The sequence below is a fragment of the Macrosteles quadrilineatus genome, unplaced genomic scaffold (assembly GCF_028750875.1).
Source record: "Macrosteles quadrilineatus isolate MER2022 unplaced genomic scaffold, UCM_ALF_1.0 Scaffold_1__1_contigs__length_201487025, whole genome shotgun sequence".
Classification (NCBI taxonomy): domain Eukaryota; kingdom Metazoa; phylum Arthropoda; class Insecta; order Hemiptera; family Cicadellidae; genus Macrosteles; species Macrosteles quadrilineatus.
In genome coordinates, this window is record NW_026542594.1 from 89336276 (window position 1) to 89355751 (window position 19476).

Here is a 19476-nt window from a genome sequence, read left to right on the forward strand (position 1 = left end):
TCCTTGTAGCAGCAAACCCAGGTACTCGTTAAACCTAATCTCTACTTATTTAATACGCATGCAGGTTTTTTGTGACAATTACTCCTCCGAAACTACAGAACCGATTGACATGTTTTTGGGGTCATTGGAAAGAGCGTAACGTGAAATTGTGCAGGAAACTTTTTTATTTGGGAAATAATTAGAGAGTGAGGGCCCTGTGGTCCTTTAAAGTTTCGTATTTCTCCATAAGATTAACATGGGAAACAAACATTGTTATGAAACTCCAGTTGCTGTCAGAAATTAAAAGTGAGAAGAAGATGTGTTATATGTAAACGGTCAATAGTTTGCTAATTTAACAGTTTTTTGCTACAAACATTTACTTACTTATTAGAAATTAAATATTTACTATTTGAATTTGGGTTGGCGTAAATATTACAATGGAAAAAAGCGAGAAAGCCTGGATAAATTGATATACTAAAAAGAAAACTGAATTAACACTGTGCTGAATTTCTTAGTAATCATTGAAAGAGCCTATTTGCAAACTATGTAAACATAGAAAGTCATAGAACACCGCCAAGGAGAAGAAATAGAAATAATGACTTTAAAAAATGTATAATCGTTATTATGGACAACCTAATGCGGCTATGAGTAAGGCTATTTGTAGAAAACACTAAAAAACAAGATCAGCTTTTGAAAAATGATAAGATATTTACAAGAAATTTTGATTATATCGAATTGTTATGTACATCGTGAGTATTTTCATAATCTTTTAAGGTCATCGGAAAGTATGACTGTTATTTGTTTTAAAATAACGCCTGTACCTAATACTTTGTAATTGCTCGAATTCGAGCATCAGGTACAATAGTGTTATTTAAATAGATTTGATTAAAAATCAATTCAGACAAATGGAAATTCGCTTAGCTGACAGGTTTGCTGCGGCAGGGGTATTTTTAGGTTAGAATGGTAATGCAGAGTTAGAATGTATCATGTTAGGGGACGGCCGCAACTACAAAGGAGAGTATTTAGGAATGGTGCACAGCATAGGGAATGGTTAAGGGCAAATTACAACGAAGGTGCAGCAATTGCTGCTAAGGGCCCCCTAGTTTTCATTTTTAAAGGGATTCTGCACATTTACAAAAAAATATCTTTCTAACAGTATGCGTAGATTTTCCTTGTGATGCACACAAGCTAAAAAAAAGGTTTCCAAGAAACATGCTTGCCTATTAATGTACAGGATATAACGAATAAAAGATAAATAAATGCAACACCAAAATTTACTATGTAGGTAATTTTGACAATATTAGTCAAACCCTCCTGATAGATAATTTATATTGCATAACAAACTCATTCCGTATCTTAATCTGGGTTGATCACTTCACTCGCGGCTATCAGGCGGTGAGGCGCGGCGGCAAAGGCTCAGCCTCCCGTTTTGTTGGGTACTTGCCTATGGTTATATCAGAATCCTATAATTACAAGGCATGTTTATTAAGTAAGTACCATTTTTAAATTTCTCCGTTCCAGCGTTGTGATTGGCATTTTTGACATTTGTGCTAAGTATGTGCAACACCTTATCAGGCATGTGTAACACATCTATTGGCAAGCCTGCGCTGGAAATTCGGCAACAATCGAACGTATTTACATCCGGTTTCGAGCATTCAAAATGGTGTCGCCAATTGATACTTCCGCCGACTGTGAAGAGCACACTGTACATAGATTTTTAAGTGCTATACATCCGGTTTCGAGCATTCAAAATGGTGTCGCCAATTGATACTTCCGCCGACTGTGAAGTGCACGCTGTAATTAGATTTTTAAGTGCTATAGGTGAGAAAGCCATTGAAATTCATCGACAGATTAGTCAAGTGTTTGGTGAGAACATTGTGAGTGACGGAATGGTACGCAAATGGGTAAGGTCATTTACAGACGGCCGCACCAATGGTTATGATGAGCAACGAACTGGGCGGCCGCCGACCATCTGTCATTACTGATGAATTGTTGCATTGCCAATCTAGGCTTGCCAATAGATGCAAATACACAGCACAAAATGTCAAAAATGCCAATCACAGCGCTGGAACAGAGAAATTTAAAAACGGTACTTACTTAAAAAACATGCCTCGTATGTAAATAAAAATGTTCAAAAAGATATGCTCTCCATAACTTTTAGAGGAAGTGTTTTTCATTTTTTCAGCAACTAAACAAAACACGACAGAAAAACTAAACCATTTACTTAAAATTTGCTCAATTTCAAAAGTTATTAAATTGTGAAGAAAGTATTGAAATTATTGCTAAAGTGTAAAGGAACTTTATTTTTGAACATTCATAAGGATCACGAAGAATTAAAAATAAATGGCGATTGACCAAACCATTTTGGATTTAAATGTGATTTAGGAAATTGCAATTTCTAGCTTTGGGGGGGGGGGGGGGGTGGTTGGGTGGAAAGCATTGGGGAATTTTAGGGACTTTTGGTAAAATGTTATCTAGTTGGGTACTAACTTGGTATATAGTCTTGCCTGTTGCTATAATTTGTTTCGACATCGGCCATATTTTGGTCTTTATTGACTGGGTTTTACCTGTTTTATTGGACTTTTTTATTGGCTACTGATATTTTTTACTAAACATTACTTACTCCACTGTGATCAAATCTAGTAGCCAATGTATTCTGACATGGGATATTCCTTTGAATGGAAGGGATCCCACAAGAGCCAGATTGACAAGCATATCTCTGGATGTTAAGTATCTGACTGACTGTTCTCCTGGACCTGGAGGGCTGAGATAGAAACAAACATTAGCAATGAATCAACATATTTTTTTCAAAATATAGTAACTAATCATAGGTGACCTTGATTTATTATTTTTTTAATAACTTAGCATTAATAGTTTAATACTGCCGTCATTCGTCTTATAGAAGTTTCTCCTCTGCACAGACACGTGCCAAACAATGACTGAGGAAGGAAGAAGGATGGGTGGGGGTTTCATGTTGAGTCATGCTTCTGTTTGTTTTGAAAACTACGTACTATGGTGATTAAGATCATGAGACATTTGTCTTATGGAGGTCACATTTCTCTTGTATAGGTTTTGTGCTTAGAATATTCGTTGGATAGAGGTTAATCAGTCCTAGCCCATGTGACAAACAAATTTGTCTTATGGAGGTTTTTAGCCTAATCACTATACATTGTATAGAGGTTTTTTTAGAATTGACGTTTATGAAAGTTTTAAGGGGATTTGAAAAGATTTGTCTTATCGAGGAATTCATTTTAGCCTACCGAGGTTCGTACTATCGAGGTTCAACTGTAGTATTATTATAAATTTTCAGGGTTTAAACTTCCAGACAATGTTATCAGAAATTGTTTAAGTAAGTGGGATGAATGAATATTTTACTTATTTAAATAGATCTACAGTTAGTTTTAACATTTAAAAAACTGTTTGTGTACCGTATACTCTGTAGAATTTCAAACATCATACACACAGGGCCATACTTCCTATTAGGCACAGGAGATATTGCATAGTTATGTGCATCATAGTAGATATACAGTAGTACCTAGATGTATAAAAAGCGTTCCAATTTGGTTTCTTACTTCTATGACTTTATGCTTTTTCAATGTGGCTCTGGAGCGGCGAGGCTAGAGCGTAGCGGAGAGCGTATAGCTAAGCGGGTTTTAAATGTACGTAGGTGCGCCAAAACATAGTGAGAGAGTAGCTGGTACCCGCGGCAACATGCTAGCCTCTACGCTCCGATATTCTACTCCGATGGTAAGGTTGAAGGTCAAGCCTCAGAGGTCAAACTGACTTTAAAATCCAATTTATTTCGTCAGTTGTTGAACACCACTGTCCTGTTTGGGATTAGGACTAATTTTATTACTGTGTTTAAATTAATAATGTGTAATTATATTCCTGTCAAAAAGGTACAGTGTTCCCCTTAAGTGATATATTTTATGAGTAATTTATCTAGTAAACGGGTTTTTTACTCTTTTCCACAACAATAATTAGAAGTTTATAGAAATGTTATGCAATTAGAATTACTTTAAATAAATGTAAGCAGTTTTACACAATGAATGGCCACTTTGCTAAGTTTTACTGACTGGGACGGTGGCGTCGTCCTGTAATCCAGCAACTAGGAGGTCACGAATTGTGGATATTTATAGGCATGCACTGTGGATGCGACACTTCCTGGTGTGGATTGACGTCCACACTAGTGAGTACTACGACTATCCCTATAGTACTATCCTAAAAATTAGACCAATTAGTTAATTAAAAAGAAAAATGTGGTTCGGATTCCAATAAAAACTGTAGGTCCCTTTAATTGCCATAGGCTGGATGGCTATTAATTAACAGCTGTGTCTAAGGAACATGTCGGCCTTAGTCACTAACAAGACTATAAGTTCGCGTTACTCATCCTTCACTAATATTTGGGTTTAAATACGCACATAGTGGCGTCCCCATCTTAAATAATTGATAATTGATACTATTTTTCCGTTAATTTTTTTCAGTGGCGTCATTTCACCAAATCCTTGGGGGGGCAAACACCGGGGGGTATGGGGGGTATGGAATACCCCCCCAGCAAACAAGGGGGGTCCGGGGCATACTAAGCGAATTTCCATTTGCCTGATTCAATTTACTCTAGAACATCACTTTAAAAATATCGCATTTGTTCCCCATTTAAATAGCATTGGTTTAACGAGTGCTTAGGTTTGCTGCAACAGGGAGGGTAAAAAGTGTTTTAAATGGTAATAGTTTGGTATGAAATGAATACATTTTCCACTTTTTATCAAAATATGTTCATAACAAGCAAAATATAACAGTTTACTTATTCCCCATAAGAATAACATGGGAATTTTTAATGTATTTTTTTCCTCCGTAACTATTAGGTGCATATTACCATAGACAAAAAGAAATACTCTATTGTCTATGATATTACAGTTTGAATATATTAAATTAGTTGTTTTTAAATCTCTACAAAATTGTTTGGGAGAAATTGCATAATTGTATGCTTTTAGGGTCAAAAATACTAATTTTACCCCCATATAACCCCACCAAAACCCCCGTTCCCATAGACTGATCATGATGGCTCGCGAACTCGTCCGAATAAATGTAGGTCTAGAAGTTTATAAAAAATTTCATCAAAATCTTATGTTTTTTGTTCGAATTATCGTGCTAACGGACACATATATATATAAATTTTAAAATATATGTACAACCGTAGGGGGGGGGGGGTGAGGCTCCGACAGGCGTCTACTTGTTGCTCACAGCCTGCTACTGTAGTGTAGACGTCAGTACTCGCATGTTATGCATTCATTCATCGTCATGTACGTTACCAGAAAAGTTACATAAATGAACGTATGCGGACGTAATCCTTGAAGAGATACGATCAATGGTGTATGAAACAAATGAATCTCCCTCCACATCCCTTTAGAAAAAATTAAGATCTTGTTCCCAAAATAAGGTTTTCCTTGAAAGACTGTTCCTCAAAAAGCGTGGGGATGGGTAAATGGATAAAAATTGCCTTAGCAATTACACACAGTATTATTAGCGCTGTCAGACCTTCTTCTTTTTTGTCCCCTTAGCAACTAGGGTTATCAGCTTTCTTTTAAAAAAAGTTTGGGTAGAGAAAATTTATTGATATTGTCTCATCTTTAGGATCTCGCGCCTCTTATTCAGGTCGTTCGACTGGAAGTGTGCGTAATTATGAGACCAGCTTTGCAAATAGACTCCACGGCATTTCATCAGTTTGTTTACAACAATGCTGATTTTAATACTCGTATTTTGGATGGATATAATAAATTCCATGCAAGGGCGGATACATCTGATAATACGAAAAAGTGCTATTGCTCCAGATCAGAAAACAGACGGACTTAAAAGTATTTTACCCGCTCATGAAGTAGGGGAGATTGGAGTTTGTTTCCTTAAAATGTTTTGAAAAAGGAAATTCTCATGGGCTACAAGATATATAACAGTTGTGGATTTCAGCAACTTATATACATCAAAAGATAATGACAAACCCTCTGTTGAGGATTTTATGTGGATTTTCTGCAAGTGGAATATGTGTCCTACATTTTAGGATGGGGTGGATTCATGAAACAAACGACAAATAATCTCCCTTTTCAAACAACGTTTGTAGCTTGCTTGCCTTTTATTAATGCTCCGCCATCTGATTACAACATATACACGGCACTACTAACTTCAGTGGAACAGTGCAAATCTGTGAATCAACAAGCAACTGTGTACACTTTTGACCAACAAGTATAGTTAGTCTACAAAGTGATTATTATTTTGACAATGTCTTATTGGTGGTGGATTTACCGTTTAAAGGACCAACAAGTTCTGGAGTGGATCAAGGACAGAAATGTCCATAGAGAAACCTGTTATGAGAGTAATGAAAATTGCTGGAGCGTTTACCCATGACCGTGGTGTAAGTGAAGGGTTTCTGTGCAGATGGACAAAAGAATGACTTCACTACAAAACATTTGCGAAGAAACAGAGAAGATGTGTGGAGTGAAATTAATCAGCTCTGAACAAAAAGTTAAAATGAGATAAGCTAGAATAAAAAAGTTAGATGATTGGTTTACGCAACACAAACCATTCGCTGTTGTGGGAGACAGCAATATAAACTGCCACAAGGCTAAGGAGATTGGCCACATTGCTTTAAAGCCAATCGTGATAAGTGATTTTCAACAGGTAATGTTTTACAGAAAAGACAGAGTTTTGCCACTTTCTACAATGATCCATTCCTTTAAAATACATGATGACCTTAATTGTACCTATCAATCCAACTACTATTGTTCACAGAATGACAATTGCCAAGCAGTCTGATGAGGAACTTGAAGGCTTTTTCAAATACAAACTATGCCCGTACCCAATGCCTCTATTCGTTGACTTTGGTATAAGGAAAGAGGCCAAGTCTGCCTTATGTAAAGCATTCACACATACTGAAGAACCAAATCTTAAAAGGATTTTTGGGTGAAAAAGAACCTGAAAGTAGCTCTGCAGAAATCATGGTACCGTTGGCCAAGAAGACTCGGAGAAATTAAAAAGTTTAACTTAATCAAAGTAATTTGTATCTAACATCATCTACCATTATGCTGGTGTACATTTATTTTTAAATTAAAAGTTTTTAATTTTTATGAATAAAACAAGATTTATGGGACGTTTTACACTTTTAGATCCTATTATAACCTGGAGAAGTCATAACAGAAAGTAGTTTTGCTTTTTTCCTCAAATCAATTAATTTTGCAGAACTTTTAAATTTTGTTTGATGAAAGCTTCTTTGTTGTAGATAAAAGTTATAGTGACATAAACTGTAGAGAATTTTATGCTCTTTATTTTAGTATAGGATGATATTTGGGAAAAATTATTATTCAATAAATTATGAGCCAAAAACTAGAGAAAATACAATTTTCACCCTATTTTTCAATAAATTTCATACTTGCTGATATCATTTTTGTTGGAACTTGGAAAATTTGGATTTAGCCAAGGCCCCACTAGAAAAAGCAGGCCATGCTGCAGGATCCATGACGTCACACTAGTGGATAGATTTCATTGATAAATTCATTGCCATCACCATTCCCATATGTTTTAGGTAAATAAACAAGCTGGCTGTTTGTAAGATTTTAATGGTAAGAGTTTAGTACAACTATCCACCACTGTGACGTAGTGTTGCGCTACCCGCGCTGCAGCATGGCCTGTTTTTTCTAGTGGGGCCTTGATTCAGCACCCCAAAAAACATAAACAAAACAAAAGAAAACAACTACACCAAAATTTTCCATTTCAAAACACCATTTGACTAGGCTATATATTCAATTAAGGATATGAAATTTATCTTAAAACAGTAGGCCTATTTACTAATTTTAAAAAATCATTAAAAGTTTCTTAGAAATGTTATGCAACTTTATTATTTAAAATATTTACGCCGTTATATTTCCTAATCATACTGAATAGCCACTTTGTTGGATTTCACTATTTTTTTACTATTTTTATTGTTTTCTTTACAAAATAATTTCATTTCACTCTTATATAAAGAAAAATTCAGTTTTGTCTATATTCAAATTTACTGTAATCCAGCTTCTTGACTCGCTACATTCGCCGCTTCTCTATGTGCATGCGAAGCGCCGCTACCATCAGGGGTAAAAAACTCTCAGCTACGCTCTCCGCTTCACTCTAGCCTCTCCCATGCACGATGATTTCAACCTAAGGATCTAACAAAACTTAAAATCCCCCAACAACCACATACAACTTAGAAATCAATGCATACACAGTAGGTATATGTATTGGTTTAGTATCACTAATTTCGTGTGCAGTAAAGGAACTACAGCCTAGTTCAAAACTGTGAAAGATTCCTTATTACTAAGCAACGTTGAAGGAAGATCATAGCACAATTCATTCAGGATCATTTAACTATTTAAGTAGGCCTAAATTTGTTCCAAATATGTTGCATTTAGAAAAATTTGCCTTTAAGATATATATATATATATATATATATAAGATGATTCTCAGCACCTTAGCCCTGTGTTATCCCATATTCTTCTTAAGTTTCCCACTGTTGAAGTCACATCAACAATAACCTTGTAGTTGCGTGGGAGCTCTTGTGCCTTCAGATGGCAAATTGTAAGACACAGAAAAACAATTATTAAAAGTCCCATTGTGAATGACATAGCACCCAGCACTGAAAAAGATGTTACTTTACTAGTGATCATTGTGTTAGGATCTAGTATTGTATATGTGTTGTCAACCATCTTCAAGAATGATTTTTACTCAGTGATTTTTTTACTTATCATACACTTTTTCCGCCTCTGCTCATTACACACCAACAAATGACATTGTTGAATTAATGACACAATTTATATTGCTAATTCTTAGCAAAAATATGGTTGTGATGCTAGCCTAGTGGTTACCGTCTCGGACTACAGTGAGGGAGGGACGAGTTTGTTTCCTGGCACATCCACAAAACTTTAATGGGTTTGGACCGCTTTTCCCTTAAAATTGTTTGTAATGAATTAATACAAAATGCCACTGGTGTGGACACATAAAAAAAGATTGATTTAATAGTTTTAATGACACAGAAACCCAAATGAGGTTGTTCATTTGAACGGGACTAACTTAATGTGAAACCACATACTAACTCCATGGTGAAACTAAATAATTTTGTGTAGCTCTGCTGCTTACATAGAACAGATTTGAATTGTTTATTAATATAGTATCATCAATTATTGAAAGCACAAATAGTTAAAAGTAATAAGTCTGCCATTCATATACCGGTACCTTTAAAACTATATTAGTTTTTTACAGTTAATAACCGTTCAATGGAACAGCAAATTTATCAGGTGACGGGTGGCGTCGTCCTGTAATCCAGCTACTAGGAGGTCACGAATTGTGGATATTTATAGGCATGCACTGTGGATGCGATACTCCCTGGTGTGGATTAACGTCCACACCAGTGAGCACTACGACTATCCGCAGTACTATCCTAATAATTAGACCAATTTGTATATACCAAGGCGAAAATGTGGTTCGGATTCCACTATAAACTGTAGGTCCCTTAGTTGCCATTAGCTGTATGGGCTATCAATTAACAGCTGTGTCGAAGGAATGTCGGCCTTAGTCACTAACAAGACTACAAGATCGCGCCACTCATCCTACACTCATCTCCATTCATACTTGGCTAGAAATACCTACTTGTATTGTCGCCGTTTAATAAGAAAGTATTAATAATCGATGATCACTTAATTAGCTACTCTGTCAAAATCCTTTAACTTTATTGAGTGAACATTTTGAAACGTACGTTTTAATGACCTGGCCTTTTATTTCGTAGATACTGTATTTGTAGTATATTATTATGTGTTTTAATTGAAAGTCAGTTTAATATTTTTTGGGACGGGGGTAACATGTTCTAGATATTTTTTTTGTATTTTTAAAGTCTCAAAATTCACAACCATCACGTTGTCCCTAGGGTGCATTTTTCAACTTTCACACTGTTTTTAGACTAATTACTCATGCCGAAATATATAATGCCATATTTTTATGTCATCAATAGTTATTAAATTTTAAAAAAATGTAGCATAGGCTATAACAATTTGGTTTTCATTGCGAAAAGACTACCATGACAAAATATTTCTGTCCCTCGATTTGACGTGGTGTAAGGCGGGATAAACTTGAATAAGTTCGCGAACCAGCGTGATCGGACCATGGGAACGGTGTTTAACGGGGGGTTTTATGGGGTAAAAAATGTTTTTTCTCATTTTTGACCCTCAAAACAGAAAATTTCCTAATTTGTATCTAATTTTTCTTAGTTTAGTATATCAATGTGTTTTTTTATGGTTATTGGTAACGGAGAAAGTTCAAAAAAATTTTAATTTTAAAATTCCCATGTTATTCTTATGGAGAATATTGTAAAATTTTGTAAGTAGTTTGCTTGTTTATGGATATATTTTTATCAAACTTGGCAAATTTATTTATTATATACTAAGCTAATTATATTTTATCAAAAAAATACACTTTATTAGTTTCATTGTAGCAGCAAACCTAGGTACTCATCAAACCTAATGTTTTTTAAATAGATTTAGGCCTAAAAGTCAATTTTGAATGGGTCGCGAAAGTCAGACTGACTGATCGGGATTAAGTTAAGGGGTTTCGGACATAAACGTCTACAGCCTGACTGATCACTTATTGCAAACAAATAAAAACTGGCCACTGAAAAAGAAGAGCCTTCCTTTCCTGGTTGATGACTGCGGCTGGTCATCTGCGTCTGCTACATCATAGCATAACTTAAACAGATGGAATCTCAATACGAATAGTAGGCCTAATCTCAATTTTCAAAACTGACTAGGCCTAACTTAGTCCTAGAACAGATGAACCAACGTAAAACTTAAATTATATAAGCTAAAAATTAAACATAGGCCTAGTCTTTAATTGTTATCAGTGGCATCTGATTTATTTGTGATTCCTAACGGAGATTGATTTATCGCAGAGGATACGCGTCCGGTAACCGTACGTCGATTAGACGTCCGGCAATTACTGTCATAACCTAACCTAACCAACCAAACTTGCTGATAATGAAAAAATCGAATTAAGGTTAAATTCTTTCTCTATTAGAAAATTATAAATGCCAAAAATTCTAATTAAAGATGTACAGTTAAGAATAAATGGTATTCAATGCAAAATCTTCGACAAAAAGTTAATGTCACCAATGGGACTCGAACCTGGACCTCTTGCATATCAGCCGAGCATCTTATCCACTACACCACGACCACCGATGGTTGGTGATGGTATTGTTGTAGTAAAGGCGTTCCAGGTTCCCGCAACCCCATGACGTCATTGCCGGACGTCTAATCGACGTACGGTTACCGGACGCGTATCCTCTGTGTTGATTTATATTCTATGTTGCCTAAGTAAGCAAATAGGCCATAAAAGTGTATGATTTATAGAAGAAATAAAAAAATTTAAATTGACTTTGAATTCTAAGAAATTATTAGGGCTGAGTAAAATAAATGGGTACCAAACTTATAACAGAGCTTAATTATCGTTATGTATATTTTTTTATGTTGAAAAAATAATTTATGGCTGCTGAACATATATTGCTTACAGCAGAAAGAGAAACCAAAGTCCTTTCGATCCTTTTTTCATTACCTACCGGACACATCATTAATACAATTAATATGTAATTTACCACAAGGAATTCAGAACTTCTTTTTAAAAATATTCCGAGAATAAAAAAGTAAAGAAAGCTAAGCTAGGCCTAATCAAACAGCTAACTTAAGTAGTGAAGCGGGAGCAGAAGAAAAGAGCTTAAGATAAACGTAAACAAAACAGACGACAGATCGCATACTAGTGCAGTAGTAGAAATAGTGTTTGAGGTGGAACTCGAACTAATTGCAACATAAATTATTCCAGTTAGAAATGGTAGGTAATCTATATATAATAATCACGGTCGCCTTACGCTAAGCCGCTTTTTGTAAACAGAACTCCTCCTTCATTTTTGGACCGATTTTGATGATTAAAGTGTCAAACAAATTGCCCTGATCTGTTAGTTTTGCAAAGTGTTTTTAGTTTTTTGATATCTTTATTAGTTTGCGCAGGATCTTCCATCAAGGTTGGGTTTTCTCCCATAAGATTAACATGGGGAAATCTAAATATTCAATTGGAAACTTTGTCTCCACTAATTTGAGAGAACGGCTGGGCGTAGAAACATGGTAGAGGTGTCCAAAGAAAGGTCTTGGTCTGTAGATGAGTTATCAAAAGAAAAACTAAGTAAATTCGCTTAGGGCTCTGCCCCAGAAGCCTTTAAAGATCCCTCCACAGATTTGTTTACATTTTGGCCATGTGGATAATACTTTTTAATGAAACAGCTGTTAGTTTTTAAATTGTATTTTAAACAACACACATTTATAGATTGCCCAAAAGAAGTATTTTCAATGTTATTTTCTGATTTTAAAATTTATTTTCTTCTGTATCATGGCATTTTGCATTATTTTGTTGCCAATGAAGCCGCACGATCATATAAATGAGGAGGTCCCTAACAGTTCAAGAATAAAATCCAACTTCACTTCAAGTATATTCCACTACACCTAAAACATTCTGTAGAGAGATTATATTGACAACTTTATGTAATTGATAAGGCTGAGACAACTAACTGACATCCCCCATGTCAAGGAATTCCAGCTTTAACAGTAACCCCACAACCAATTTCTCAAAGCTGTGCTAGAGGGTTATTCATCGGCACAGAAGTACGATATGAACTGACGCGACGTGACGAAGGAAAACTCAAACTTACGCTGTAACGGATATACCTCCGTTTGAAGTTAGAACGTGTCTTCCCAACAAACAGATATTTTTTTCAAATAAAATCCTAGATTAATCTGCATTACACTGATGGAATCACGGAAGTGTTTAACTACAGATCCGCCAATACGATTTTTTCTTCCAAAGGAAGAGATACCAGATAACATACTAATATAATAACTCCGATGACGTACAGTATAGGAAATATTTTATTCATTGAATGATCAACCATGTTTTGGTAACTAAGGCAATTGATATCATTATTGTTTTTACACTTATTAATCTTTAAACAATGCTAAATGCTCAAAATATGTATAATTTCACTCATTTTATCGCAGCAGATGATTTAGCACGCCTTAAAAGTAACCGTCGATTTCGACGGGTTTCACCTAGTACACTTATAAAAAACATAGACCCTACTAAAAATAAACATTTGTACTGTTACGCAACATACGGGTTTTTGGCCGCCATTTAAAAAAGTGTAAAGTTTTAAATTATTGTTAAAAAATCTGGTTTGGTATCAAATTATAGAACATTTCATGATGGAAATAGTAGTTTACGCAACGATTGCGTAAAGTTAGTGTTAACGAGTAACGACACGAGTAGAACATACATAACATAGAGAGGTACGAGCCTTGGCGAGTGCCTTAAAAACTAACTACGAGTGTCGTTAACACTATTTACGCGAGTTGCGTACACTACTTTACCTACGACAGTGTTTTAATTACAAGAAAATACTACCCATAACTTCTAAGAGAGGTTATGTTTTCGTTTATAACCTCTCATTGCCAATGACAGTGATGTATCGAAATATTGTATCAAACACTAATTGCACCAATCAACAATTAAATTGGCCTGAACAGCTGATTAAGTGAATTTCGAATCATTACAATTTTGCTTCTCTTCTCTCAATCCTTGAACCTCATTGGTCCGTTACCCGTGTTATTATGAGTAAAACTATGCTGTTATGAAAGTAAACAATGCTGTTATGAGTATGAGATACTTTTAAATTCTAAGAACTGGTACTGAAACGACTACTTTAAAAAACTGTCGTAGGTAATAGTAGTTTACGCAACGATTGCGTTAAGTGAGTCTTTACGACATGAGTAGAAAATTTAAGGCACGAGCCTTGGCGAGTGCCTTAAAAACTTCTACGAGTGTCGTAAAGACTATTAACGCGAGTTGCGTACACTACTTTACCTACGACCGTTTTTTAATTACTAACTATCAATCTGGATTTAATTACTAACAATCACTAATGATAACTTTTTAGAGAGGTTATGTTTTCGTGTATTGTCATTGCCACTGAAAGTAATGCAACGACTTGTTGTATAATCAGCTGATTTCCTGTAATTACGTGTTTGTAAAACTTCGTTAAAAAATACGTTACCTTTTTCAGGGAATGTGTTCTGCTAGCAGCATTCTTACCATAAATACTGCATCAGGGGCCCTATTTTTGAAATGGTTGACTGTTGAGTCAATCGTCAGCACTCAACTCAACCAACAACATGATTTGGTATTTTTGAAACCCAACAGTTGGGAAGCGAGTTGGGAATCACTAAGGTAAATGCACCAGTAGCTGACAGTGCTCCAGAAGCTGACAGTTTGAGTTTCTTAACATTATAATGTGGTCTCTTAAAAATATTTACACATGATTGCATTGTTAGAAGAACATATGTTTATTCTTGATTTGTTTACAAAAAAATCTGTTAAATTTAGCCCATACTTGCGGAATGGTGGTGGTTTGAAAGCGACCCTGTCCGTACACATCACATTTAGTCGATTCCCTTAATGAAATTGTTAAGAAAGTTAGTTTAGTTTTTTGTCATTTCGCTAAATTTCTTAAATAGTATTAATGATTAGGCTCATTATTTTTATCAATTATACCTTTGTTGACAATTTCATGAAAAAATTGGGGCGTTAGGGGTTTTGGATTTAAAATTATATCAATGTCAGGCTTTGGTACACAAAAGCCATACAAGTTCCACTAGCTGACAGGGGATATTTGCTACTTGCACAATATTAAATTGGTTTCACCCATCGAAATTTGCATGCTATTTATAATTTATGTGATCTCACATTTTTATAAAATGATTTTAATTTTTTAATTTATAAGCCAAATTATCTTAAAAAATGTATATTTTTTTAAAATATATATAAAATATATACAGGGTGACAAACAAGTCTGGAAACGGTTTAATATCTTTTTAAATAAATCCGTTAGAAAATTCAAACCTTTCACATCAAATTACATGTATGAAAACTACTTTTTCCAAGCATTATCATTTTTTTACCTCTACCAGGGGACGGCCCACGAGGAGTAGGTACATAATCTTTAATGTAAGCATATGTTGATATGCACATCATTTTAAAGGTCTGGTCAAGTGGAGTTCATTGCCAGAAACTGCGTCAAAAAAGGTTCATCCGTTACAAAATGGCGGCTGTCCAAAGTTCTTGTGGAATATACCCGCACAGGCCTTAGTATTGGTAAATACTCGTATTAAACATTAGCTTGAGAGCTGAAACTGTATTTTTAAGTCAACTAGCTCATAGATTAATATTATAAAATCTTCAAAACAAATTTTACCGAGTTTCAGATTTCCCGGCTAATGTTGAATATGAGTATTTACCAATACTAAGGCCTCTGTAGGTATATTCCGCAAGAACTTTGGACAGCCGCCATTTTGTAACGAATGAACCTTTTTTGACGCGGTTTCCGGCAATGAACTCCACTGGACCAGACCTTTAAAATGATGTGCATATCAACCTATGCTTACATCAAAGATTATGTACCTACTCCTCATGGGTCGTCCCCTGGTAGAGGTCAAAAAATGGTAATGCTTGCAAAAAGTAGTTATCATACATATAAGTTGATGTGAAAAGTTTGAATTTTCAAACGAATTTAGTTAAAAAGATATCAAGCCGTTTCCAGACTTTTTTGTCACCCTGTATATATATTTTAATGTAAATATTATTTATTTTAAAATATGTAAAATAAATTTTCTTAATAACGTTTTATGTGATTTTATAATTTAATTATTACCTAAGTTAGATTTTATTCGTCTTATAAATTATAAAACCTTTAGGTTTAGCAGCTAATACATTTAAGTTCCAGTGTCAGCTACTGGGACAACTGACTGTCAGCTACTGGTACAAGCACTTTTTTCACTGTCAGCCACTGGAACACGTACAAAGGTTGAATTAAGTTTAAAAATGTTATAAAATATATTTAAAAAACCCTTTTTGTATGACAAATTTGAAAACTACACTAAATTTAGAATCACATAAAATCCGTAATATCTCTTTAGTTCCTATTTATTCAAAACCACGGATTATTAAGTGCGTATAGTTTCTTATACTGTCAGCTACTGGTGCGTTTACCTTAGTTGAGAGACTCGTGGTGGAAATGTAGAGCATACGGCCGTCAAAAATTCAGATGACGTCATTTTGAACCAATCACAATGCAGAGTTCTTGTGGACTTCAATTTAACCTCTTCTTACTCTAAAATCTGGCAGCTAATCTCAATCTGCCATAGCCATATTTCGAGACACTGAGGTAAACTGTCAACTCCGTTCTTGAGAGATTGAGATTGAGGTTATGTCTTGCTTAATCTTAGTGATTGCAAAGTACCTTAACTTAAGTAATAAACTAAAGTAAACTAAATAAAGTAATAAACTTAAGTATAAAAAATAAAATTTACTATGGATGTTTGTTTTAGGGTGTAGCTAATTATAAGTTTAGGCATAGGCTGCACTTTACTTTAGGTCCTACACTCATCCTAAATACATTATTATTTGCTTTCTTCGTCTCTATTTCGGAACACATCACCTTATTTTAGCCTCCTTCATCGGTTTGTTTTATGTTATTTTTAATTGTTTTTTATTTAGGTTAAAGCGGCTATTTGCCATTGCACTGAAAGCATATCGTAACTTAAATGAATTTGATCCCTTTATTAGGTGAATGGTATTGAAACAAACTATGATATTGTTTCTCTCTACCACAATCTTTAATACCTTAAATCATAGGTCTAATAACAATAATTATCTTATAATAAGTTCAATTAGTATGCCTAGTCTATTTCAAACCTTCCAACAAGAATAAAACCCTTGATTAAATAGTCTAGTATTGACATAGTAAATAAAATTAAAATGCGATTATTCTACAGAAAACAATCGCATAATTGGGTGCTAATACATTGACAACAAATACATAACCTCTAAATCGCAATTAGTAAATTAAAGCAATAACAAAACAATATGGCGTCGTCTCAAAAAGAGTAATTTTTTGCCGAAAGAGAGGAAGAAGAAAGTGCAGTCAACCTTCACTCAACAGCTCGATAGGTGTTGAGTAGTTTTGGTTGTGTAAGTCCACCGTCAACCGTTTCAAAAATACGAAACGATTGGAAATAGAATGACTCGACACTCAACTCAACAGTCAACCATTTCAAAAATAGGGCCCCAGGTACGATTAGGAAAATTTTGCATTTTGTTTTTGACAACTGAATGATTATAGTGAAACAGTTAATTTACAGTTAGATCTCAGCATCGAATATTATAGAATATTTAAACAGTTTGTTCTCTCATTTCCATCTCGTCAACTTCACTTTCACTAACTGGCATTATTAAATCAGTTTAATCTACCTTCCTTTAACTTCCACAAACGTAGGATAAGAATACGCGAATATCAACAGGAACAAGTCGGATCAACAATTAAATTGGAGCTTCTAGACGTTCGAAGCATTACAATTTTAATTATTTTCTCTCTATACTTGAACCTCATTGGTCCGTTACCTGTGTTGATATGAGAAAAACTATGCTGATACTAGCTGTAACCCGCGGGCTTTGCCCCGTTTAACTTCTTAATTTTCAAGATTATCTCGTTCGCATGGCTCAATCACGTCCTGGTTGAAGTTTGTTCGCTACGCTCACTCACCTTTAGGTTGGAGCTCGTTCGCTGCGCTCACTTGCCTTCAGGTTAGCTCGTTCGCTACGCTAACTCGCCTCCAGGTTGAAGTTCGTTCGCTACGCTCACTCACCTTTTGGTAGCAAATTAGCTGTTGTCATAAATGTAAAAGAAATAATAGTGCTGCACCCTGTTGGTAATCCTTGTAACTTTAATGCTATTGAACATCATAGAACAGAACCAACTTGTTTAGTTGAAACAGCTGTTAAGATTAAATAATTCCATTTCTCATAAGGTTAACATGGGAAACTCCAGAGCCACTGGGGCGGAGCCCGAAAGGATTTTTGAAATAAGAATATGCCTATATGTTAATCGGGAATGTGAGCTATCATCATGCCAAATTTCAGCCCAATCCGACCAGTATTTTTAGCGTTCACTTGTCACAAACATACATCCATACATCCATACATCCATATACATCCATACATCCAAACTTTCTCATTTATAATATTAGTAGGATGAAATGAAACTATGCTGATATGAAAGTAAACAGCTGTTAAGTGAAACTTTGCAATTCTAAGAACTGAACTGAAATGGCTATATGGTTTATGGATATATTTTGATAAAACTTTTTAGATTTATTTATTTTATACTAAACAATTAATATTTTACTAAAAACACAGTTAATTAGTTTCCTTGTAGCAGCAAATTCGTTAAACCTAATGTTATTTATTTAATAGACTAGCAACAGAGCCCAATGTGGTTAAATACAACGGTCTCTAGTAAAATAATGGTTATGAAATCCATACACCACTTTACTCACTAATATTTGGTACAGATTAAGCTCATAACATTAGAATCACACACTTAACATAAGTAACACACTATTTAAACACAAATGCAAATTGTTAACAACAATATTTAATCAAAGAAAAATCAATTAAATAACAATATATCAATAAGCTATTAAATTATTAACTCATTTTTCGTATGGTTAGATTATGCATACTGGTAAATCAATTATTGCCATCTATAAAAATAATTGGTTTTTCTTTTCCGAGTCGGGTTAGCTCTTCTACCAGACCGAATTTCATAATTTTGGCCTTAAGCCGGGTTTACACTATGTAGCTAAACCTGCTACATCGCAGGTTACATAGCACTTACATAGCGCTTACATAGCAGATTTGTGTAACATCTTACATCTAGCAATGTTATATAACATTTGCTAGAATTAGAAAAAGTAACTTTACAAAAGTGCTATATAACACTGCTATATGTAGCAGATCCTGCTATATATATAGCTAAAATTGTGCTATCCATCGGGAGTCGGTAAATATCAAAAGAAATACGTGCTATACATCTAAACATTGCCATATGGTAGCAATGATATACATATATTGTTCGTCTAGCATCTGCTACATGTAGCATTTAGTGCACACAGTTCACAGTTGTAGCCTCCTGGGTGCGAACGGTTTTGCTGGGTACGCGTTTCTGTTTTCAAACATCAGACTAGTAAGTAAAACGAACAGGTGGGCCTATTGAGGGCAGCGGTGCCATTCTGTCGTATACTGCTACGACTGATTGGCACCTCTGCGGCCGCCGTCAGCTTGTCACCACGACAGATTGGCACCACTCATTTCTCGAGGTTCCAATCTGTCGTGTACTGTTACGACTGATTGGCACCTCTGCGGCAGCCGTCAGATTGGCACCGCGACAGATTGGCACCGCGACAGATTGGCACCGCTCCTAGAGGTGCCAATCAGTCGTAACAGTACACGACAGATTGGAACCTGGAGAAAGGGGTGGTGCCAATCTGTCGTGGTGCCAAG

General features: G+C 35.1%; 1 protein-coding gene across 1 annotated transcript in view; it reads right to left on the minus strand.

The window, feature by feature from the left end:
• The window catches only part of LOC128985646 (alpha-L-iduronidase), a 126387-nt gene that overhangs the window by 79769 nt on the left and 27142 nt on the right, over nt 1-19476 (minus strand). Inside the window, exons 2-3 of the mRNA XM_054405430.1 lie at nt 8467-8632; nt 2603-2743 (exon numbers count right to left, since the gene is read on the minus strand). Of these exons, the coding sequence (XP_054261405.1) occupies nt 2603-2743; nt 8467-8621 (296 nt within the window). The 5' untranslated portion in view covers nt 8622-8632. The remainder of the gene's footprint in view (nt 1-2602; nt 2744-8466; nt 8633-19476) is intronic.